This window comes from Giraffa tippelskirchi, chromosome 4, assembly GCF_054371585.1.
Source record: "Giraffa tippelskirchi isolate mGirTip1 chromosome 4, T2T-mGirTip1v1.2.pri, whole genome shotgun sequence".
NCBI classification, from domain to species: Eukaryota; Metazoa; Chordata; class Mammalia; order Artiodactyla; family Giraffidae; genus Giraffa; species Giraffa tippelskirchi.
In genome coordinates this window covers 126,790,026-126,814,353 of record NC_137278.1, presented here as the reverse complement: position 1 = coordinate 126,814,353, position 24,328 = coordinate 126,790,026, and the positions used below count along the sequence as shown (strand labels likewise).

The 24,328-nt window shown below is 39.1% G+C and overlaps 1 protein-coding gene across 17 annotated transcripts in view; it reads left to right on the top strand.

Moving 5' to 3' along the window:
• The window catches only part of LOC145546168 (uncharacterized), a 135,667-nt gene that overhangs the window by 48,246 nt on the left and 63,093 nt on the right, over positions 1–24,328 (top strand). For 7 of the 17 annotated variants that reach the window (XR_014082596.1, XR_014082603.1, XR_014082616.1 and 4 more), the window contains 2 exons: positions 11,699–11,800; positions 19,376–20,240. Coding sequence is in view for 2 of the 17 variants with exons in the window: in XM_081592229.1 (XP_081448355.1) it covers positions 21,336–21,452; positions 22,327–22,428 (219 nt within the window). In the remaining 15 variants the exon portion in view is untranslated. Of the gene's footprint in view, positions 1–11,698; positions 11,801–19,375; positions 21,453–22,326; positions 22,429–24,328 lie in introns of those variants that run through there. The other 10 variants (XR_014082606.1, XR_014082610.1, XR_014082604.1 and 7 more) reach the window with 7 other exon arrangements.

Below are 24,328 nucleotides of genomic sequence, written 5' to 3'. Positions count from 1 at the left end.
GACAAATATTATTTTCTTAGCTTCCAAAATCACTGTGGACGATGACTGCAGCCATGAAATTAAAAGATGCTTGCTCCCAGGAAGGAAAGCTATGATGAACCTAGACAACATATTGTGAACAAAAAGCAGAGCCATCACTTTGCTGACAAAGGTCCATATAGTCAAAGTTATGGTTCTTCCAGTAGTCATGCATGGATCTGAGAGTAGGACCATAAGGAAGGCTGGACACCAAAGAACTGATGCTTTCAAACTGTGGTGCTGGAGAAGACCCTTGAGCATCCCTTGGACTGCAAGGAGATCAAACCAGTCAAGCCTAAAGGAAATCAACTCTGAATATTCATTGGAAGGACTGATGCTGAAGCTCCAATACTTTGGCTACCTGATGGGAAGAACCAACTCTTTGGAAAAGACCCTCATGCTGGGAATTTTGAAGGCAAAAGGAGAAGGGGGCAGTAAAAGATGAGATGGTCAGATAGCATCACTGACTCAATGGACATCAGTTTGAGTAAATTCTAGGAGATAGTGGAGGACAGGGGAGCCTGGTGTGCAGCAGTCCATGAGGATGCAGAGTCAGACACAGCTTAGCAACTGAACAACAACAAATGTGTCCAGGACTGGGATTGCTGGATCATATGGTAATTCTATTTTTAGTTTTCTGAGGAACCTCCACACTGCTCTCTATAATGGCTGGACCAGTTTACATTCCCACCAACAGTATAGGAAGCTTCCCTTTTTTCCACACCCTCTCTAGCATTTGTTATTTGTAGACACTTTAATGATGGCCATTTTGACCAGTGTAAGATAATACCTCATTGTAGTTTTGATCTGCATTTCTCCAATAAGTAGTGATGTTGAGCATCTTTTCATATGCCTTCTGGCCAGCTGTTTGTCTTCTTTGGCGAAATGTCCATTAAAGTCTTCTGCTCATTTCTTGGTTTGTTTTTTTGTTGCTGTCATCGAGTTAAATGAGCTGTTTGTATAGTTTGGAGATTAAGCCCTTGTCTGTCACATCATTTGCAAATATTTTCTCCCATCCTGTAGGTTGTTTTTTCAGGTTGTTTTTTTTTTCTGGTTTCTTTTTGCTGTGCAAAATCTTGTAAGTTTGATTAGGTCCCATTTGTTTATTTTTGTTTTTCTATTGCCTTAGTTGACTGACCTGAGAAAACATTGATATGATTTATGTCAGAGAATGTTTTGCCTGTGCTCTCTTCTAGGAGTTTTATGGTGTAATGTCTTATGTTTAAGTCTTTAAGTCATTCTGAGTTTATTTTTTTGTAAGATGTGAGGGTGTGTTCTAACTTCATTGATTTACATTCATCTGTCCAACTTACCCAGCACCACTTGCTGAAGAGACTGTCTTTTCACTATTTTATACTCTTGCCTCCTTTTTTGAAGGTTAATTGACCATGGGTATGTGGGTTTATTTCAACTATTTTACTTATTTAGATTATATAATATGAGATAGGCAGCTGTGATGGTAAGAAAGAATCCTTGAAGCCAAATTGATAGGGCTAAAATCTCAGCTCCACCAATTCATGTGACCTTGGGAAAGTCACTTAATTGCCCTTTGCCTCATTTTCCTCGTCTGTAAAATAGGGATAATCTTAGTAGCTACCTTTTATAGTTGTTGTAAAGATTCCTAGCACAAATAGGCATTCAATAATTATTAATTATTACTATCTTATTATCTCGTACAGCAAATCGCCTCTGGTTACTCTTTCTACTTCAAAGCATCTTAATCAGTTTCACCAACTCATTCTTCCCAGTGAATTATATAATTAGTTTTTCAAGTTTAAAAAGGCCTCAGAGGATATGGAGCAGGCAGCATATTTTAATGAAAAGGAAACTAAACTTGCAGGGGGCATTTTATACTCTATGTACTTTCTACTCAATTCTGCTGTGAACCTAAAACTCTAAAAAATAATATCTTTTAAAAATTGAAAGAAAAAGAACTTGGAGTCAGAACACCCAGATTCTTTAATCAGTGGGCATGAGATCTTGGGTAAGTTACTCCCTGAACTCCCTGAACCTCTGTTTCTTTAGCCATTTAGAGATAATAATATGTCTTCTGCTACTTACCATAACATGTTGTGACACAATACATATAAACATTCTTTATAGACACTAAAGCACTAAGCAAGTAAAAAGCATTCTTTAATAATAACCCAATACCATCAGAAGTGGTTGCTTGTAACAAATAGGTTTAGAACTAAGACAGGATAGCTTGGCAGAGTAGATGGAAGAGGCAGATTTTACTGGAACATAGCAACAGGGATGAGTAAGGTGCTTTTATACATGACCCACAGTAATAGACTGCATCAAGGGAGTGATTTTGTAACAATGAGACTTGCTAATTGTCTTGGTAGAATTGGTAGAATCCATTCTCAAGGGATCTGTCATATACAGGATCCCAGTTTTTTAAAAAGCACATGTAATTTTCCAGTTTTTGCATTACAAAACATTTCTGTAAGAAAAGTGACCAAATATTAACATCCCCCGATTACCAGGGTGAGAGATATTAATAGCACAGAGATTAAATAAATGCTTGCTGAATAAAATGCAACTTTACATAAGTCAGAACTATCAGCCATTTTGCTCTACCAAATTTCTACCGCATTTGCTTAACATGATAGAAGTTTAATATCAAGTCAGACCCAGAGAAATTGAAGGCAGAAAGAAAAAAGTCTAACTTCATTGGCAGATCCACACTAGGATAACACTATGGATTTATCACAGGAAGTCTAGTCTGACAAACGTAGTCTGAATCTTCCCATCCCAGGGCACTCCGTACAGCAGAGCACATTCTCTAGACCAGGTCTACCTAGAGCTGCTGTCTGGGCCTGAATCTGGGCTATAACTAATGAAGCTCTCATATTCACTGTTAGAGTCTGGTGATGCAAAAACACTAGTCTGCCAATTTCAGACTTGCTTCTACCCATTCATTTGCTGTGTGACCTGGAGTACAGGGGCTAATGTCTGTTAAGGTTTAGAGCCCATGCTTTGGAATCCACACAACTTTTGTGCTCCCGCTTGCCAACCATGGAACTTGGGACACTTAGTTTCTCAAGCCTTACTTTCCTCATAAGAAATGGAAGGATGTGAATCCTTCTACTAGAATCTACCTTATAGAGTTGTTCAAAGCATTAAATGGAATAATGTAGCTAAAAGCACAATCTGTAGAACAATAACTCTTATTTAGTGATTTTTGATCCCTTTTCTATGCTTTTGTTCCTTCATCTATAAAACAGGATTAGATATTCTCCAGATAATCCTTCAGTTCTTAACAATCAATGAATGCCCCCACCATGTGGAATTTAGCTTACTGTTAGATTCATAGACCAATTTGATTTAAGATGATTTGAGATGTAGTTCCCTTTCTATTTCAGCCTCTGTCTTTGAATAGTCTGGATACTAAAAGTCTGAAATAATTGGGTAGCTTCTGACTTAGAAAATGACTGTTCCTTAAGTCCTGACAATGACTTTTCCTGGGAATAACCAGCCACCCAAAACTCCAATAAACCATTTTATGTAAGTATCAGGGCTTTTCTGTTTTTAAAAAGCATTTATTGATTTATTTATTTGGTTGCTTCAGGTCTTAGTTGCAGCACTCAGGATCTTCGTTACATCATACAGGGTCTTTTGTGATGCACAGATTCTCTAGCTGTGGCATGTGGGCTCAGTTGCTCTGTGGCATGTGGAATTTTAGTTCCCCTATCAGGGATCCTACCCGCATCCTCCTCTGCATGTCAAGGTGCATTCTTAACCACTGGACCACCAGGGAAGTCCAAAGACATTTTGTTGAACTTATCAATTTGGTGATAATTATCACCTGCTGGAGAATCCAGAGGTCAACTTCTGGGCCTTGGGCAAGAAGAGAGCAGATCACTAGCAATACTTTGAGAAAAGGCAGAGATGAAGTAGTCTTTACTGGCATGGAAGGTGACTAGACGTCACACAATGACTAAAAGACTCTTTATCTAGGGATTACAAAAGGAAGTGCTGCTTTAAAAATTGTAATGGAGAACTTTACTGAATTTTACCTGCCTATCTTGAGTATTTGAGTAATGTGGGATTTATATAAATGTAGGAGATATGGCACTGGAGTTTTTTGCCCTATAGCTTTTGTATCTTCATTTTTGGCCATATTGGTAAGGAGGAGGACTATGTCTTTTTTTTTTTTTTTTTCAATGATTTATAGGGTTTACCTGGAGGAGAGAATGTCAACCCATTCCAGTATTCTTGCTTGGAGAATCCCATGGACAGAGGAGACTGGTGGGTTATGGTCCGGGGGTTGCAAAGTGTTGGGCACTGCTGAAGCAGCTTAGCAGTAGCAGCATAGGGTTTACACTTCAGAGGCATACTTACCTTTCTTTTAAGAATAATCCAAAATCGTTGTGGAAAGTCACAAGAAAATAGAATCACATCTAGACATTGATTGAAAGGGCCGAGATATGGGCTTGGAGAATGGTAATTAAACTTGGGTTTCCAGGTGGCTTATACATGGGTAGTGTTAAGCTGAAATCCTGCCAGCCTTTGATGCTTATAAATGGAGTGGCATGTGTGTGTTCTGGTGGGGGAAAGAGTAGAAATCTATAAGTGCTTTGCTTTTGTCACATCGTTCAAAAATTTTGCCCACTCACCTCATTTTTGGCAGTGGGACACAATTTCATGAGAACACAAGAAAGAAAAAAGGAGCAGCAGGAGAAGGAAGGAAAGTGAGAGGAGAGACAAAAGTAGGGGAGAGAAAGTAATTGTTTTAATCACGCATTTCCATTTTCTAGCAAATTTGGCTCTTACCCACCCTCCGGATCTGATTCTTTGCTCACAGGACTTCCTGAGGAGCACCTCCTCCAGCTTCTCTGAGAGGGGTCAGAGACCCTTGCTGATTGCCACCAACACCGGCAATGGGGTGGCTATTATACCTCTCCTTTCATTAATCAGCTGTGTTATTTCCAGTTAGTTATTTTTAATCCTTTAAAAATCCTTTTAGCATGGCTCTTTCCACATTCCAAGACCCTCCCTCAGCTAACAAATGCATAGGCGTGCACACTCAAACACACACTGACCAATTCTTCCCAATATTCCAAAGTTATCCTTGAGATATGCCAGCTCAGTTTTAGGAGTTTTCAAGTGCACCTTAAGATGAAAAACACTGAGGATTCCTGTTTGAAACTGCTGTGTATCTGAAGGGATTTGCTGAGGGCAGCCTTAGATTTTCTTTCACGCTGTTGCTGAGGTTTGTTTATTTTGAATCTTACTCTGTGCTTGGAAACTCCCAAACTGCTAACTCTTTCTCTAAGAAAGTAGCTCCTACTTCCCCTAATTAGAATCTGGACATTTCTGATTGTTCTCAAATGTTGATCATGAGTCTGCCCAATTCCATCTTCATATTATGTCTTAATAACCCAAAAGCTCAGCAGCCCATCTTTGGTAGCTCAGAGCATGACTAAGGAAGTTATGCCAGCCAGTCCATGGAGATATTAAACAGGTACTGTTGGTCTCCAAGGCAGCTAAGAACATCTCTTTAATGACTCTGTTTTGCCAACCTGACTCTGGAGGCTTCTTCTATGGCATGTTGCCAGCAGTTCCTACTTGGCGCACTTGATTACATGAGTGTGTATGCATGTATGTGCATGTGTGTGTATTCATGTGTGTATACCTTTGTATGTGTTAGTGGCAGGAAGGTCTGCCTCACTGGCTGACTCTCAAAAAAAGAGCCTTGGTTAATCTTCATTTTTTAAATACACTTATACTATGCCCATAGATCTTGTAGCACCCAATACTAGGAATGTAGAGAGCAGTATTGTGAAGTGAAGAGAAGAGAGTAGAGAGTATGGAGTTGATATGGATGGCATTGCATGCAGCCTTTTTTTGGAGGAGTTGTTTTTTATGTTTATTTCTGGTTGTTCTACACAGCATATGAGATCTTAATTCCCCAACCAGGGATTGAATCCGCGCCCCCTACATTGGAAGTGGGGCTTCCACTGGACTGCCAGGGAAGTCCTTGGCATTGTATCCAGGCTTTACCATATAGCTGCAAAACTCGGTCACTCTCATAAGAATGGGGACAGACAGCACGTTTCTCATAAGAATGTAAAAGTTTTGACTGCAGAAGACACCTAGTGGATGTTTGTGAATGGTTAAATGAATGTTCTAACAGGCTACCTTAATTTGAAGGTTTCTGTCTGAAACCTAGAAGCCAGGTAGTTTCATATTCACCTACCCTTTTCCTTGACCATCATATTATTAATGAATATGTATATATATGTTCCCCACTAAATTGTAACAAAAACAATTATTCATTGTAACAGATGACATGCTAGTCATTAGGGTCTGACCCAGAGGTCTGTGTGCATTAGTTAGTCAGAAATTCCCACACTTCCATGAGGTATTGTTATCCCTATTTACAGACGAAGAAATCAAAGTTCAGAGGAGGTTAGTAGTTTGCCTACTTTCTATAGTCTCAAGTGGCAGTGCCAGGTTCACCTCAGTTCTCATCCAAAACCTGTGCTGTGTAGTGCTGCCCCTGTAGGCACAGGGGCTACTTCCTAGTCCTGCATTTGCTGCAGCCTCTGTATAGTGCTTCAGACACAATAGACACTCAGTAACTGTTTTTAAAATGGTAGGCACTCAATAAATGCTTGGCTAAGGATTTCAAAGCCTAGCTTTCCTGATTGAAAGGAAATCCATTAGATAGGTGGTAAAGGTGAGGTTGGGCTTCCATGGTGGCTCAGTGGTAGAGAATCTGCCTGCCAATGCAGAAGATGTGGGTTTGATCCCTGGGTCAGAATGATCATGCCCTGGAGAAGGTAATGGCAACCCACTCCAGTGTTCTTACCTGGGAAATCCCCTGGACAAAGGAGCCTGGTGGGCTTCAGGCCAGGGGGTTGCAAAAGAGTTTGACATGACTTAGTAACTACACAGCAGCAGCAACAACAACAAAGGTGAGGTCACAGGCCTAAACAGCCACTAACCATCCCCCAGCCCTTGATAAGAACAAGAAACTAGCCAGATCTTACATTTTTTTCTTTTGAACAAAAAAATGGAAGAAGCTAAGCTAAAGAAAGAAGGATTCAACAAACAGTTTATCCTGAGCCACTATGACGAGGAAGAGGTGAACACCATCCCTAAAGATTCCCAGTGTTTCTGGCTAGAGTTGCTGAGGAGGAGGACTAATTTGCCAACAATCAAGACCAGAATTTGACCAGAATTTGAAAAAGTTCCATTATGCTCTGACAGATGGTTCCTCTCTGACCTAATATCCTTGTGAAACGCCAATGGTTGAAGAAGGATGAGAAGGGTCAGGAGTGGTAGAAGGGGTTACAGGTGGAGTGTTTCTGTTTCAGCAGAAAATCCCAGAAGCATTAAAAAAAGAGGTCTGATCCCTGTGTTTGTTCAATCCCTTTCTCCCAAGAGTCCACATTCCCTCACTCTGGGGGTGGGAGAAGTCAACCCAAGAAAGAGGTCAGGGCAAGTTTTCTAGTTTATAAACCTTTCTTCTGCTTAAGGGGATCTCTGGTTTTAATCAACATTTTGTTAAGCACCTAAGGGGTCACATGATTCTGAGAAAATGAATTGTTGTTCATTTTCTCGATTAGAGAGACATTTGGGGATTTAGCTTAGAGAGAATAGGGATTTTGTAATAAATTCTTACAAATCCAAAATGAAAAAGACCTCAGGGGTTCATCATGGCTTTGTAAAGGTTAGTACAAGTAGGTTTTGTGAGATTGTTTGCATACCCGTAATTGTCCCTCAGTCCTCCTTTGCCTGGTCTGTCCACAGACATTTTTGGGGAGACCCAATCATTTTGCTGTGTGCTGGAATGACCTCAGGAGGCCATACTGGGTACCAGTGGGCAACTTTGGCTTCCAGTGACTCTTCCATTAACAGGACCTGTCTGACCAGACCTTCCTGTTACTAGCCACAAGATTGGTTTTAAGGAATTTGCAGCTGAAGTGGAGGTTCAGGCAATGTGAACGCATGGAAAGATCATGCAAATGGAAGTCACAGTCAGATGTGCTAGCCCGGCACCATCGTTATTGTGCTCAGTGACTAGGGGAAAGCAAGTCACTCTCTCTGGACTTCATTGCCTAGATAAGCTGATTTAAAAAATTCGATAGGAAAAATTCTATTTAAGAATTATTATAAGAATAAATTCTACTTAAGAGTAAATTCTATATGAGAGTTATTATCAGCATTATTATTGTTTTTATCATTAGCAGTTCCTTAACCTGGGTCTTATCTATCCTTCTGGCCACCTAGCTGTCTGCCAAAGCTATTCTGCCCTCCCTTGGGGTGACATGTATACCAACGTATTTAGCGACTTGCCAAATCAAGTTATCCTTGGAACCTTCACACCTTTTGGATGTGGTAGCATTTCTTCTCCTAACAAGTACATGAAATTCCAGACAAACTAGAACCTGTGGGTAAGCTAAAAGGTGGAGGAAGTGCTAGATCTCAATAATGGAAAGGATAGGAAAGCAATCTTTGAAATCAGCAATCTAGTTTGGGAAAGCAGATAAGGAAAATGAAACCTATACGTGTGTTCATGGCTGTTCCATGTACAGACTTGCATATCAGAACAGACCAAAAGACTGTAGGTCTCAGAGAACCCAACTGTGCCATCCATGTGAAGATGCTATAGCCCCTTTTCATATAGGGACTCATATGAAGCCAAGGCCCCAGGAACACACAGGCTGGGAAGCAAAACTGGGTTATTTGGGTGAGGCAGGTATCAGCGGGGCCTCCCTACCCTCTTATGAACTAGATAACACTGGCAGCTCTACCATCCCATGCCCATACAAAGTCTCACATCCTCCTCAAGAGTTCTGCAGAGTTCTCATGGTCTCCTCTGGCTTTGACACCCTGACTCCTCTGAATCATGTTCTCCACCCTGTGTCTTGCATCTGTGACCTTACTTTGACTCTTTTGATTTGAGCTAATTGGGAAATTTGCTCCTTTCCTTGATTTTCACACATAAAAACCACTCACCTGAGGACTCTGCTCTCTGTGCATGTGTGTAAGCTCAGTCTCCCAGTTGTGCCTGACGCTTTCCGACCTGATGGGCTGTGGCCCGCCTCTGTAAGGGCAGCCAGGTGCTTTGGGTCTTTATAGCACAGTGATACAAACAACTTAAGTGAAATGTAAAATGTACCTATGTGTGCTTTAAAGTGTTTCATCCATCCTAAGTGTTGCCCAGTATATCATATTTTCCTCTCCAGATTCTGTTCTATGCCTCTCTCAGCTTCTGTTGGTTGCTGGCAATTCCTGAATTTATTTGATTTATTTGTAAATAGTGTCATATCCTGAGGTACAGGGTGCATGTGAAACTTAGGGAGACACTGTGCAACTCACTGTAATGACTCTTCCCCTGTATTTGTTGTTCTTTGGATTATTACTTACCCCACACCTCTGCCTGTACCTCTTCGATGTGCTCAGTTTCAATTTAGTTGGTGACTCACTTTAAAGCATCTAGTTGAAAATGTTGCACAAAGGTAAATATACAAATACAACAAATTAAAAAAAAAAACATGAAATGTGGGCTGAGAAAAACATTTTTTGGCCCTTGGAGCTTTAGAAATTGATTGACATTGTAGCTTATTGATATGTAGCCTTTCAGTGAACTAAGCTACCATATTGCTTTCATATTAGCTGAATTTCAACTTTTTGAATGATCCTCAATCACATATTTTCCTGCCTCCATATTTTTAAAAATTTTAATTGGAGGATAATTGCTTTACAATGTTGTATTAGTTTCTGCTGTACAACATGAATCAGCTATATATGCTTCCCTAGTGGCTCAGACAGTAAAGAGTCTGTCTGCAATGCAGGAGACCTGGGTTCAATCCCTGCATCAAGAAGATCCCCTGGAGAAGGAATTGCAACCCACTCCAGTATTCTTGGCTGGAGAATTCCATGGACAGAGTAAGATCGGCTACAGTCCACGGAGTCGCAGAGTCAGACATGATTGAGTGACTAACATCCCTTCTCTCTTGAGCCTCCCTCCCACTCCCCTCATCCCACCCCTCTAAGTCATCACAGAGCACCAACCTGAGCCTCCTGTGTTCCCTTGATTTCAAGACAATGGAAGTTGACAGGTCATCCAGAGAGCAAGAAACTCCCCTCACGCTTTTTTTAAGCCAGTTCGTAAATATGCTTTTGTGTGTTTCTGCCATGTTCAGCATTTCGTATGTGCTGACTAGCTTCTCGTGAAGCCTCTTCTCCTTGTTTCCCTTCCCTGGCTGCTTTTATGAGTCAAATCACCTGTCAAAATATGTCATCAGTTTGCCAGCAAATAGAGTACAGGTTAGCTAAGAGCTAAAAGAAATAAAAGACTGATGTTTGATTCTCAAGATGCAAATAGAGAAAGAGAGAGATGAATGAGGCAGCAAAGTATCTTACTGAGTGGCATGCACACACCTGCCTTCAGTGTGGAAGAGCCTTTCCCAACTTTGATGTTGAGATGAAAAGAAGATGACAGAATCTGGAAGCATTTCAAAGGCTGAGAAAGCACATACTTTCAAAGTCTTTTCCTCTCCCAACCCTAGTAGTTCAACAGTTTCAAAAGAAAAGTCAGGAAACACCATGTAATTCTATGGCATTCTAATTGGACTTTGTATTCTGTGACACTGCAGACTAGGTGGAAAACTAAAACTGCTTTCATGAAGAAGAAATGTATTTTAATTAGTTAGAAATTCCAGGGCTGGTACAAGTTAGAGTCTTTGGAAATTGTTGCTGGTAAACTTGATTAAAACATCTCCCCCCTACTAATTGCAAACATGTGTCACTTTAAGTTGAGAGAGCACTTTTTCATGTTATTTAATTTTCCTGGGAACCCTGTTGTTCAGCCTCTAAGTTGTGTCTGACTCTTTGTGACCCCATGGACTGCAGCATGCCAGGCTTCCTTGTTCTTCACCATCTCCTGGAGTTCACTCAAATTCATGTGTGTGGAGTTGGTGATGGTATCTAACCCTGTGACTAGATATAATTCCAAACTGAAGTTCAAAGAAGATGGTTATCTTTCCCAAGTCCACATGATAGAGGAAAACATTGAAGTCAGTTTTCATACGCTAATTCCAATGCTTTTTCCCCTTCCAATCCTTAACATGTGGAAAGAATGGTCTAGAACTGAGTATACATTGCATGAGCAATTATTAGCATAGCTATAATAATGGTAATATTATAATATTAGTAGTAATAATAATAATGTTGTTATGAGCATGGATTTTAGAGTTAGATATATCTGGCAGTTGGCTGGCTGGAGCATCAGGGCAACTGGGCCACGTGTCTCTAGTATCTAAGGCTAGCTCACGTAAAGCCTTCTTTACATGGTGACTGAACTCCAAAAGCAGCAAAAGTGAAGATGAATCCCAGTGCATAAGCATTTTGCAAGCCTCCCCTAGTATCATCTTTGCCAGTGACTCATTGATCAAAGCAAGTCACATGGCCCAACCTAGATTCATGTGGTGGGGAATAGACTCCTACTCCTCCTGGGAGAAGCTGCAAAATAAATCGTTACTTCTCTCTCCATTCTCAATACTATTTTGATTGATCGTGTATAGTAGAATTTGAGAAGTGTTAAGTACATATAAGATGAATGATCATGCTAACATTAGTCTCAACTACAAATCCCTCCTCTCAAGGGTGTTGATGAAACTTGTAAGACTTAGTCATCTTTTTTCTCCTGGTTTTGGTTTAGATATTTTTAGATTCTCCTTGAAGTTCTGCATCACCTTTTGATTCCTTTATACATCCTGTAATGACCCAAACCTGGATCGGTCACTTCATTTTGGCTCATGTTGTAAGTATGTCACCTACAAGTACTCACCAGGTTCAAACACTATGAATTTTGTATTTATGTTGCTTTAGTGATTTCTGTTCCTGTTTGGTATTCCATAGGATCCCCACATTATGAACTTTCAGGAGATGTGAATTCTTCATGTGTTTGCTAAAATTCTGCAAATGTCTTCTAGAAATTGATCTTTATAACAATGGTGAGAGTGATTTAAGGGATGTCCCCAGTTATAGGCTGAGTGTTGCTTTAAACACTTCTCCCTTTCAGAACTCAATGACGTTCTTTTCTTCACAATTCGGTGTTTTGCTGCGATAGCATTTGGAATTAATAGTTCTCCACTTGCTGTCTTCCATAAGGATTATACTGCCTGATGAATGTTTCAGAATGGAACTTGATGACTTTGAGAGTTTCAGAAGACCCTCTCTGATCGGGTCCCTATTCAGACTCATCTCTTATAATTCACCCTCCTGTTTGCTGACCTTCTGTCTCTCTTTACAGCCTTTGTACACTGTTGTTCTCTGTGACTGAAAGTTCTTGTCCCAGCTCTTTGCTTGACTAGTTTCCTCTTATCTTTCAGGTCTCCATGTAAATGTCACTCCTAGGAGAGATTGTTTCTTTTGTTTTAAATAGCTCTATTGAGAAAAACTACATTCCATAAATTTACCTATTTAAAATGTGCAATACAGTGGGTTTTAGTATATTTGCAGAGTTTTTCAACCATCACCATAATCTAATGTTAGAATGTTTTCATTACATTAGAAAGAAATCTTAGCAGCCACTCATCATTCCCTACCCTTCCCTCCAATCCTAGGAACCATTAATAAACCTTCTGCCTGTGTAGATCTGTCTATTCTGGAAATTTCATACAAATTAAATGATATAATACATGGTATTTCATGATTTGCTTTTTTCACTTAGTATAAGGCTTTCAAGTTGCATCAATGTACTAGTATTTTACTCCTTTTAGTGGCCAAATAATATTCCATTGAATGTATTGATGTATACCACCTTTTGTTTCTCATTCATTAGTTGATGGACATTGGGGTTGTTTCTACTACTTGACTCTTACGAATAATGCTGCTGTGAACATTCATGTACAAGTTTTTGTGTGAACATTATGGCTCATTTCCCTTGGATAGATACCAAGAGTAGAACTGCTGGGTTCTATGATAAATCTATGTTTAACTTTTCAAGGAACTTGCAGACTGTTTTCCAAAAGAGACTTTTTCTGACCATCCATTAAAAAAAATTAAAAACCCATCCTCTTTCTGTTACTCTAAGTAATGACTTTGCTTCTTCTTAGCACCAATAACAAACTGAAATTAAACTTTTATTTATTGGGTCTGTGCAACTAGACTGTGAGTTTTATTATGGGAAGGACTGTATCTTTCTTATTCATTGCTCCCCCCTCAACACTTAGTATGTACCTAGTATTTTTTGTTGTTGTTGTTGTTTAGTCAGTTGCTAAGTCGCGTCTGACTCTTGCAACCCCACGGACTGTAGCCTGCCAGATTCCTCTCCATGGGATTTCTCAAGCAAGAATACTGGTTTGGGTTGCAATTTCCTTCTCCAGGGGATCTTCCCGACCCAGGGATTAAACCCTTGTCTCCTCCATTGCCAGGTGGATTCTTTACCACTGAGCCACCAGGGAAGCCTAGTATATAGTGAATGTTTAATAAATATTTGTTGAGTGGTTGAAGAGTGAGTGAACAAGACTTGGAAATATTTGTGTCAGATTATTGGGAAAAAGATGGTGGGGATGGGGTGGCTGGGAGAGACAGGATTTTAAGAGAGACAGTCATGAAAATTATAATCAAAATTTTTTGCTAAAAATATAATTATGATGCTTTGATATAGCAAGTAACAGAAAAATACCATTTTAAATTGGAGATAGGATGGGCTCTGGATACAGTATAATTTAGGGCTCAGTGACATCATAAAGGACCCAGGTTATTTTTATCTCTCCACTTGGCTATCCTAGGCATCCTTTTTTCCAGGGTAATCATCCTGGTGACACTAGCTACATGATCCTTTTCATGTCTAACAGAAAAAAAGCTTTTTTCAGTAAACTGTGAGGCCTTCCTTTCAGTGTTTTTAGGTCAGTTTAGTCACAGGCATACATTTTGACCAAAAGGGATGCAAGGGAGCCACGCATCCGTGGGCTTAGAGTGCTCAGCATCTACCCTTGTAAATGGGATTTGACTGAATGAGCAGTGAAGAAATAAATGAACAGGAATTTGTTAGAAAGGAAGAAGAAGGTAGAGATTGAATGCTGAGTGTGCCACCAGCAGTGGAGCAGATAGAACTTGATTTGCGTGAGCCACAATCTCTAAAAGTCTAATCCAGTAGGAAAGAGCATGGCAACAGTAGGGTTTCCAAAGCTCTGGTGGACCCAGTGGAGGGAACAAGGGAGAAGTACTTAGGCCAGAGGCTGGAAAACTTTTTCTCTAAAGGACCAGATGGTAAATATTTTAAGCTTTGCAGGCCATACAGTCTCTGTTGCAGCTACCAACTCTGCCACTGTAGCATGAAAGCAGCCATAGCCAACATATAAACAAATGTGCATGGCTGTGCTCTAATAAAAATTTATTTACAAAACCAGGCAGCAGGCCATATTTGGCCTGCAGGTTATAGTTTGCCTATTTTTGGCCTAGACTCTGGATACTATCCGCCTAATTATCCTCGCTATTAGAAAAATAGCCAAGAAATCATGCTTTCTTGAAGTTGGATTGGTATTTTCATTCTTTTATATACCTTTATTATTCAAGGATACTGGTTGATTCTCCTATAAGCTTGAAGATTAAATTTATAGATATCTAATATTTATTGGGCACCTACTATATGTCAGGCCCATTTGTATTTTACTCTTTGTCTAATTGCTTTCTTGCTGCTTTCAAGATTTTCTGTTCATCATTGGGTTTTAACAGTTTGACTCTGATGTGTGCAGGTGTGAATCTCTTTTGAGTTTATTTGACTTGGAATTTTTTGAGCTGCTTTGATTTACAGATTAATGTTTTTCATAAAACTTGAGACTTTTAGGCCATTATTATTTTTATTTTTCTGCCCATTTTTCTCTACTCTTTCTGGTACACCCATCACATGTATGTATGTCAGTGAATTTAATAGTGTTCATAGGACTCTCAGACTCTATTTTTATTCACTTTTTTTTTCTCTCTGTTCTGCAGACTGGATAATCTCTACTGAACTGTCATCAGGTTCACTGATTTCTTCTTTTGCTAGCTCAGATAGGCTGTTGGGCTCCTCTATTGAATCTGTCACTTCTACTACTGTACTTTAAATTCCAGAATGTCTATTTAGCTTTTAATTTCTGTCTCTTTGTTGCTATTCTCTATTTGAATAAATTATAGGCCTCATATTTTCTTTTAATTAAAAAAGTTTTCCTTTAGTTTTTACAAACATAATAGGTGCTTTAAAGTCTGACAAATCCAACATCTGGGCCCCCTAAATAAAGTTTCTATTTTCTGCTTTTTTTCCTGTGTGTGGATCACATTTTTCTTTTACTTTGCATGTCTGATAATCTTTTTACTAAAAACTGGACATTTTAGATAATATATTGTAATGACACTGGTTTTGATCCCCTCCACTTTCCAGAAGTATATCTTGTTTAATTTTGTCTCTCACAAAAAACCCTATTAGGTGATACAACGTATAACTCACCCAGAAAAAAAATAACTCTGAGACAGAGTTCCCTTATGGGAGCTAGTTTGTCCTAGTATTGGCATATAGTCCAAACGGGTACACCTAAAGGAGGCATAATATATAATGACACTTTGGTCAGTGTGGAAATAATGAATTGGCTGAGAAGATCTAACTAAGCCTATAGGATAGTGATAAACTCCATAAAATCCTCTACAGTATACTAATATAAACTACTAGGATGTTCAAGGAATCTGAGAGCTCAAAATATATATTTATTTATTTATTTATTTATTTTTGGCTGTACTGAATATTTGTGGCTGCATATGGGCTTTCTCTAGTTGCAGCGAGCAGGGGCTACTTTCTAGTTGCAGTGCAAGGGCTTCCCATTGCTGTGGCTTCTCTTGCTGTGCAGCACAGGCTCTAGGTGGGTGGGCTCAGTAGCTGTGAAACATGGGCTTAGTTGTTCTGCGGCATGTGGGATCTTCCCAGACCAAGGATCGATTCAATGTCCCCTGCATGTCAAGGTGTGTTTTTAAACCACTGGACCACCAGGGAAGCCCCTCAAAATATTAGTATATAATTTTTCTGCCCAATATTGCATAGTTAAAGTATATGTTATTATTTCCCTTTTGCATACAAAAAAATTGGACCTAAACCTGACATTCCTTGTTCACAACAATTTTATGAAATATTTAAAAAATTCCCCTTGTCAGTTAAGTAATATTAAATAAAAATAAAAGCTATAATAAAAAAAATAGTGGTTGATACAAAGGTGGGCCATGTGATTTCTGAGATCTCATTTTGGGCTAACTTATAGACAGACTAATAGATTTACAAGTCAGCAAAGTTAGAATTGAAATAAAAGTACATCCCAAGTCTTCACTTTCTGGGCAGATGCCAGAATGTTCAGTGCCCTGGTCAGACTTTAGTATTGCCCAAGAATGAAGTTTATGCCAAGAAAATGTCCCCCTGAATATTTGTTACATGAAATTAAATGTCCAAGATGAGGATTATATATGCAAAACAAACAAGGAGATAATTTCCCTCCACTTGCCCCTCTAGAGTGGTCCCTTTCCTCATCCCCTCCCTGTCTTCCTTGATAACAGTAGCAGATTAATACAAGACCATCTGTTAGTGGTATTTTGGGAATTCACAGAAGCCCAAAACACTATGCCTCATGGCTAAGTCCTGCCCCTGTGTAATTTCATCCTGGGCACCACAGACCATTCCTTGGCACAGGGTACAGTCTGCTTTTAGCAGAACTTAAGGCTTTGAAAAAGAGAAGGCAAAAACAAACCAAAAAAGTTGCTTCCAAAGGGAATTCATTATCTGTTAGTGATCTTTTAAACTAGTCCTCTCCCCCTTCTTTTTTTTACTTTTGGTAATCTTTTATTTAGTAAACTGGGCAGTGGATATGGCTATTCATTTTATGCTTTATGAATTTTATATGTCTTAAATGCTGTGTGTTACATTACTTTTTTGTTACTGCAATTTTTAAAAACTTTTATTTTGTATTTAACAAACAGGGTTACGGTTTTGGGTGAACAGTGAAGGGAGTCAACCATACACATACATGTATCCATTCTCCTCCAAACTCCCCTCCCATCCAGACTGCCACATAACATTGAGCAGAATTCCCTGTGCCATATAGTAGGTCTTTGTTAAACCAATCCCCCTTTTGCACATCTGTCATCCCACCAAAGGGGATTCTTGGTGAGAAGGCTCAGAAGCTTGCATCAGCAGGAAGATGAGTAAGAGAGGAGTGTGGACTGGGACCCTTGCTGCCAGGATTCAGTGTGCAGGGAAGCCCTGTGCCAGCAAGGGACAGCTGCTTTAGCTAGAGCTCCTCCTACGCTGCATGATGAGACGCCTCACAGAAATGAGAACAGCTCAGGCTGGGTTGCCCAGGGTGAGAGGGTAGGCTATTCAAGAAAGCGATGCTCTCTAGGTGTCCAAGGCATGGGATTTCTATTTCTGATTTTTTCACTGGTCTTGTAACTTTGCCCCTCCAGCCCACCTGTTAGACTGCGCATTTGATTAAGCCCAAAGCACTTCTTTTATACAGGGAACTATTATTCTTTCATTAGATGATGAGCCTCTCTATTGAACTTCACATTAGGCTGTGGATATTTTGTGAACATCCTTCAGCTTCTGTTTTCTCATCTGGGAAAGAGAAACCATAATGGCTATAAATGGACTTGTGAGACTTATGTGAGACTTAATAAAAGCAACACTTCTTGAAAACTTACAAGCTGTCTAGCTCTGTTTGAAGTGCTTTACATATTTTAGATCATTTAGTACTAACAAAAGCTCTATGAGGTGAGTGCTGTTGTTATCGCTATTTTAAGACAAGGGAACTGAGCCACAGAAAGGTTGAGAAACATGCCCATGTTCATACAATTAGGAAATGGAAGAGCTAGGTTCAATACCTTTAACAGTCTAGTTCTATAGAGTTTGTAACCCTTATGTAACACTGCCTTGACCAGTAGTTAAGACTCTGCTTGCAATGCACGGGGCATGGGTTTGATCCCTGGTCAGGGAACTAAGATTACACGTGCTGGGTGGTGCAGCCAAAAATAAATAAATAAGTAAAAATAAAAGTGTGTATTTAAGGCTTGGCACATAGTAGGCTCCAAATAAATGTAATCTATCAAGATAATTATAATCACGAGACAGAAAATCTCCTGAGTGTAGTGAGATCACCTCATGCTGAGCATCACTAGACACCTAACAGTCCCTAAACAGTATCTTGCATTTAATAATTGCCCATTATGTATTTGTTTAATTGAATCCATTTTATCAGTGCAATTTATACTTTGTCTCTGTGCCAGGTGCTATGCTGAGAAGAAGGAAGACACATAGATGATCTAGACATGAACACATAATGTGATGCTATCATCCAGAAAAGATAATATAATAAAATGCTAGACTGCATTAATAGACATATAAAGTATAGGGAAGATAAAATTGACACCTCCCTGTTTTTCACCACACAAATTCTATCTTTCCAAATCTAGATGGTTCTTGAATATATGCATGTGTATCCATCCCTCACCCCTACCCTAGACCAAGCTGCCATCCTCTCTCCTGGACCACTGATATGACCTCTTAACTGGTACCCAGTGTTTACTTTGGTTCCTCCCCAATCTATTTGATCATGTCTCCTCATTGCTTTGTTATTAAACCCTTGAATGATTTGTTACTTGTAAGATAAAATTCAAGATACAGCATAGGAATACCTGCATATCCAGTCCCTACCTGCCAATCACTCCAGCCTTATTTGCACCACTCTGGACTCTAGCCACACTGTTTTTGTTTTTAATATTTATTTCTTAGGCTGTGATGAGTCTTATTCAGCATTAGAATTCTTTGTTGCAGCATGTGGGGATCTAGATCCCTGACCAAGGATCGAACCTGGGCCCCCTGCTTTGGGAGCGAGGAGTTTTAGCCACTGGACCATCAGGGAAGTCCCTAGCCACACTGCTTTCTATCAGTCCTTTGAGTGCACTGTGCTCAACACCTTCCTCACAGCCTTTTGTATATGTATTTTTGCATCCAGTTGCAACACAGTTCTATGTCAGCTATCCACTCAATTCAATCAGCCAGAGCCAAGGCATCGGGACCACATGGTGTGATAATCATGGCTGGAGAGCCCATTTCCACGACTCTCTAGATGGAGGGTGGTGAATGGGAGAGGATGTGTCTCAGAGAAGGGAAATTTTGATCAGCTGAGATGTATATGTCAGCCTTCCCTTCAAGGAAGATATTCAGGCAGAGGCAAGGTGACCACCCACCAGGAATGTGATAGAAGGGAGTCCTGTACTCTTAAAAGTAACCTGATGATGTCTGTCATCTCAGCCAAATCAATGAGTCCATGAATTTTTTTGTTCTAAATGAGACATATTTCTGTCTTTTTCATAGCCAAGTAATATCAATGATGTTTAATCAAGATGGAGGCATGATGCTCAGCAAAAAAGGAACCACTGTGAGGGAATGGATGTGGCCTCCAAAGGGAAAACTTGACGATCCAGTTGAAAGTTGGGTATTATTTTACAAATTATCATTATTTTGATCATTTTTACTCTATAACAGTCATTTACTTTGAGTTTCTAAAATAAACTATTGGGAGTATGAGGATTAAGAGGTCTGAATTATTCAGTTTAGTGGTCTACACTAGCCAGTTGATCTGATAAATTTTTATTTCAGTTCTTCACTTGGTCCTTTTTAAAATGGATTTGTCGTTGTTTAGCAGCAGTGGTTTTAAAAAGTTATTACTAGAAAAGCATTTCATGCCTACTAAAAAAACATTTTAAAGGGGGCAGCCTTTATGCGGGGCCAGAAGACTTGCCAAATAAGACTATGGGTCTAGGCTTGCTTTATTTTATGATTTTTTTAGAAGTCATAAATTCAGGTTTTTTTAATGAAATATCCTGATATTTTAAAGTGGGCAATTAGCTCAAACTCTGAGAATACTAAACCAAACATTTCTGAGCTATCAGTCTGAAACTTCTGGGCTAGACTTTCTCTGTTTACATATAGCTACTGTGCGTGCGTGCGTGCGTGTGTGTGTGTGTATGTGTGTGTGTGTGCGCATGGACTGCATTTTGCATCCAGGGCAATTGCATATGCTGTGCTGGTGGTGTCCTGCACAGCCAACCTCAGTAGCACCACAGACATATAGAGCTATGCTGTCCAGTATGGCAGCCACAGCCATCCATGGTTATGGAACCTGGAAATACACTGTAAATGTAAACCACACCCAAGATGTCAAAGACTTAATACAAAAGAGAGAATGTAAAATATCATGAATCATTTTTATATCATTATGTACTTAAATGTTAATTCTTGAATATATTTGGCTATAAAATATTATTAAAATTAATTTCACCTGCTTTTTACTCTTTTTAATGTGACTACTAGAAAATTTTAAATTACTTATGTGGCTCATATTGTATTTCTACTGGACAGGTCTGTCCTACACGATTTACAAAATCCATGGTATCATCCTATATATACTATTTAGACAGTTATTTTTAAAGAGGTTCTGCTCAGTTCTAGAGTCAGGGAAGTAAAGAGCAGGTAAAGAAACTGTACCAGGTAAGCCTGTATGTGAAAGCTTCCTGACAGTCAGGAGTCAGGGTTTCCTCACTCTTTTTTTCTAAAAAATTCAGGGTTGTGATGGGATAGATTATTCAATTCAAATTACTCCAGCTGGCAGCCTTCAGGAAGCAAGGGAGTATAACTTGTAATCAAATAAAGGTCCTTGCATGCTTAATGCAACTGACTCAATTAGGACACTTCATCTGTAGCAAGCCTTTTAAATTTGCTCTAACAAATCTGCAGATATTCATCTGAGCTTTAAGAAGTTGTTCATTTGTCATTAGATTTCCATTCTCACTTATAAAATACCTCCAACTTTAATAAGTTTCACAATAATATTAAGGCTCATAAAACTTCTAAGGACTTGGCAGGCATAAATTACTTTTCTCAACATCAAAGGAATCAGATGTTACCAAGTGTGTCTTATGGGCGAGATTGTCTGTGTCTCAGACTAGAATTAGGGCTCAGAAGTACTTGTAAACTGACCCAGCATTTTTACAATCAAAAATGAATCTTTCATAATTACATTAATTCCAAATAATTTCTCCCCACTTCTCTTTCTTCTCTCAATAAATCAAGCACCAATGAATTGGCAGTACCAAAACCTAAACCTCACTTCTGACTTAATGGAATTAGACTGAAGCTGTTTGTGAATATTGGTCTGAAATTTCCTTCTGTGCATCATGTAAATGCCTGTGATTTCCACCTGAATTATGAGAATGAGAATTCTGGGCAGGAATTAACAATCCTTTTATTGCCCCTAGGTGAATAAGTTCATTACATGAAGATTTCTGGGCACTTTGCCATCACCTTGGTCTACAAATGGCATCCCCAAAGCATAAGTCTATCTCTGACACCCGTAAAATGCAAAACTTTTCTTCCACAGTTACCTGAGGCGGTAGGTCCAGCAGTTTCATTAACCATCTTCATGTTATCACCTCAGCACAGACTGGAGCAGAACAATGTTGACTCATAGTTTAGTATTGCCTGGTGATTTCTATTAATCAATAAGGATTTTGGCATCTTAGCTAGTTAAAAATCCTTCCATGTCTGTTTATTGACCTCATCTGAGAAATAACTGCAAGTTTGGGATGAGGAGAAGTTAGAATGGTAGAAGTAGGAGTAAAAAGAACACTTAGTTTCTTCTAAGGCCATGATTCCTGAGCTTTGGAGAATTAATTTCTGGTGTCTTAATCAGTTGCACTGCTTGCATTTATATAATCCATGATTTCTTTAAAACAGTGCGATATTTGTTTTATCTAAAGTGAAATATAATAAGTCAGTTTAAGTTTACTTTTTTTAAGCATATAAACATTCCAAAGGAACTTGGAGATGTTAGAGCATTGTTAAATCTATGGCTCAGAATAACTTAATAACCCTTTCACATTTGCACAAAATCTCTGTTGAGAAATTTTAGGCTAAAGCTTTTGTTTCTTAAGAGGTGAGACAAAACGTTACTATCTCCAATTTCATGTAGCTAAGCAGTGAGCTATCTTGATTGATTTTGATCAAAATCTTTGACACTTTTTAAATTTTTGAGTGCATTTGTGTTAATGGTACACAGATTACAGAACATGTATGAACACATATAAAATATCTTTATTTTTGGGGACAGGCATCAAAACTATGTTACTCTTTAGAATCACCATGGTTATCTCACATATGCTTAAGTTTTATAATTTTTGCATAAATAGTGTCTTTATGTCAAGTTATCTTATCTCCCTGGGTTTTATGAGCCATGTCACCTGAAAACAGCTTACAATCTTTCTCAGACATTCCACAATGTCAATACTGTGTCCGAAGAAGCCAGGAAGCTAGTCAAGGCCTACAAAGTGAAGTGCAAACAAATGAAATGCATAGCACAGAACAAAGATGTAAGTGCAAAATAGTCACTATTTTAATATTTGAGACAAATAAGGACATTGGTTTTCATATTATTCTAGTGTTATTTTTCTCTTCTGACGTAGTCTTAGAAAAAGAGCCAAAGAATCGAGCTATTGAACACAGATAGGTCCATTTATCTGGAAGGAGCATATGCTGACTTGTTTATTTGTATTTAACTTTTTAAAAAAAAATCTTAACCATTTTTATATGTGCATTTCAGTGGCATAAGTACATTCGCATTGTTGTGCAACTTTGTCATCACCACCATCCGTCTCCAGAACTTTTTCATTTTGCCGAACTGAAACTATGTACCCATTAAACAATCCCCCCTTTCTCCCCTCTCCCAGCCTCTGCCAACTGCCATTCTACTTTCTATCTCTGTGACTTCAGTTCAGCTGTTCAGTCGTGTCTGACTCTTTGCCAGCCCATGAATCGCAGCACACCAGGCCTCCCTGTCCATCACCAAGTCCCAGAGTTTACCCAAACTCATGTCCATCGAGTCGGTGGTGCCATCCAACCATCTCATCCTCTGTTGTCGCCTTCTCCTCCTGCCTTCAATCTTTCCTAGCATCAGGGTCTTTTCCAATGAGTCAGTTCTTTGCATCAGGTGGCCAAAGTATTGGAGTTTCAGCTTCAGCCTCAGTCCTTCCAATGAATATTCAGGACTGATTTCCTTGAGGATTGACTGTTTGATCTCCTTGCAGTCCAAGGGACTCTCAAGAGTCTTCTCCAATACCAAAGTTCAAAAGCATCAATCCTTTGGCGCTCAGTTTTCTTTATAGTCCAACTCTCACATCCATACATGACCACTGGAAAAACCAGAGCCTTGACTAAACAGACCTTTGTTGGCAAAGTAATATCTCTGCTTTTTAGTATGCTGTCTAGGTTGCTCATAGCTTTTCTTCGAAGGAGCAAGTGTCTTTTAATTTCATGGCTGCAGTCATCATCTGCAGTGATTTTGGAGCCCAAAAAAGTAAAGTCTCTCAGTGTTTCCATTGTTTTCCCATCTATTTGCCATGATATGATGGGACTGGATGCCATGATCTTCGCTTTTTGAATGTTGAGTTTTAAGCCAACTTTTTCACTCTCCTCTTTCACTTTCATCAAGAGACTCTTTAGTTCTTCTTTGCTTTTTGTCATAAGGGTGGTGTCATCTGCATATCTGAGGTTATTGATATTTCTCCTGGCAATCTTGATTCCAGCTTGTGCTTCATCCAGTCCAGCATTTTGTATGATATACTCTGCATATAAGTTAAATTAGCAGGGTGACAATATACAGCCTTGACGTACTCCTTTCCCAATTTGGAACCAGTCTGTTGTTCCATGTCTGGTTCTAACTGTTGCTTCTTGACCTGCATACAGATTTCTCAGGAGGCAGGTATATCTCTATGACTTAGATTACTCTAGGTACCTCATATAAGTGGATTTATGCAGTATTTGTCCTTTTGTAACTGTCTAAGTTCACTTAGCATAATGTCTTCAAAGTCTTTCCTTGTTGTATCATGTGTGTCAGAATTCCATCCTTTTTAAGGCTGAATAATATTCCATACGCCATATTTTATCTATTCATCTGTTGGTAGACACTTGGATTATTTCCATATTTTAGCTATTATGAATAATGCAGCAATGAATAATGGTGTACAAATCTCTCTACAAGTTCCTGCTTTCAATTTTTTGGATATATTCCCAGAAGTGAAATTGTTGGATCATATGGTAATTCTATTTTTACGTTTTTGAGGCATCACCCTACAGTTTTCCATAGCAGTTGCACTATGTTACATTCTCACCACCAGTATACAAACATTCCAATTTCTCTGTATATCCTCACCACCACTTTTTAGTTTCTTTAAAAAAAAAAAAAACCTGCCATCCTAATGGGCATAAGGGTGG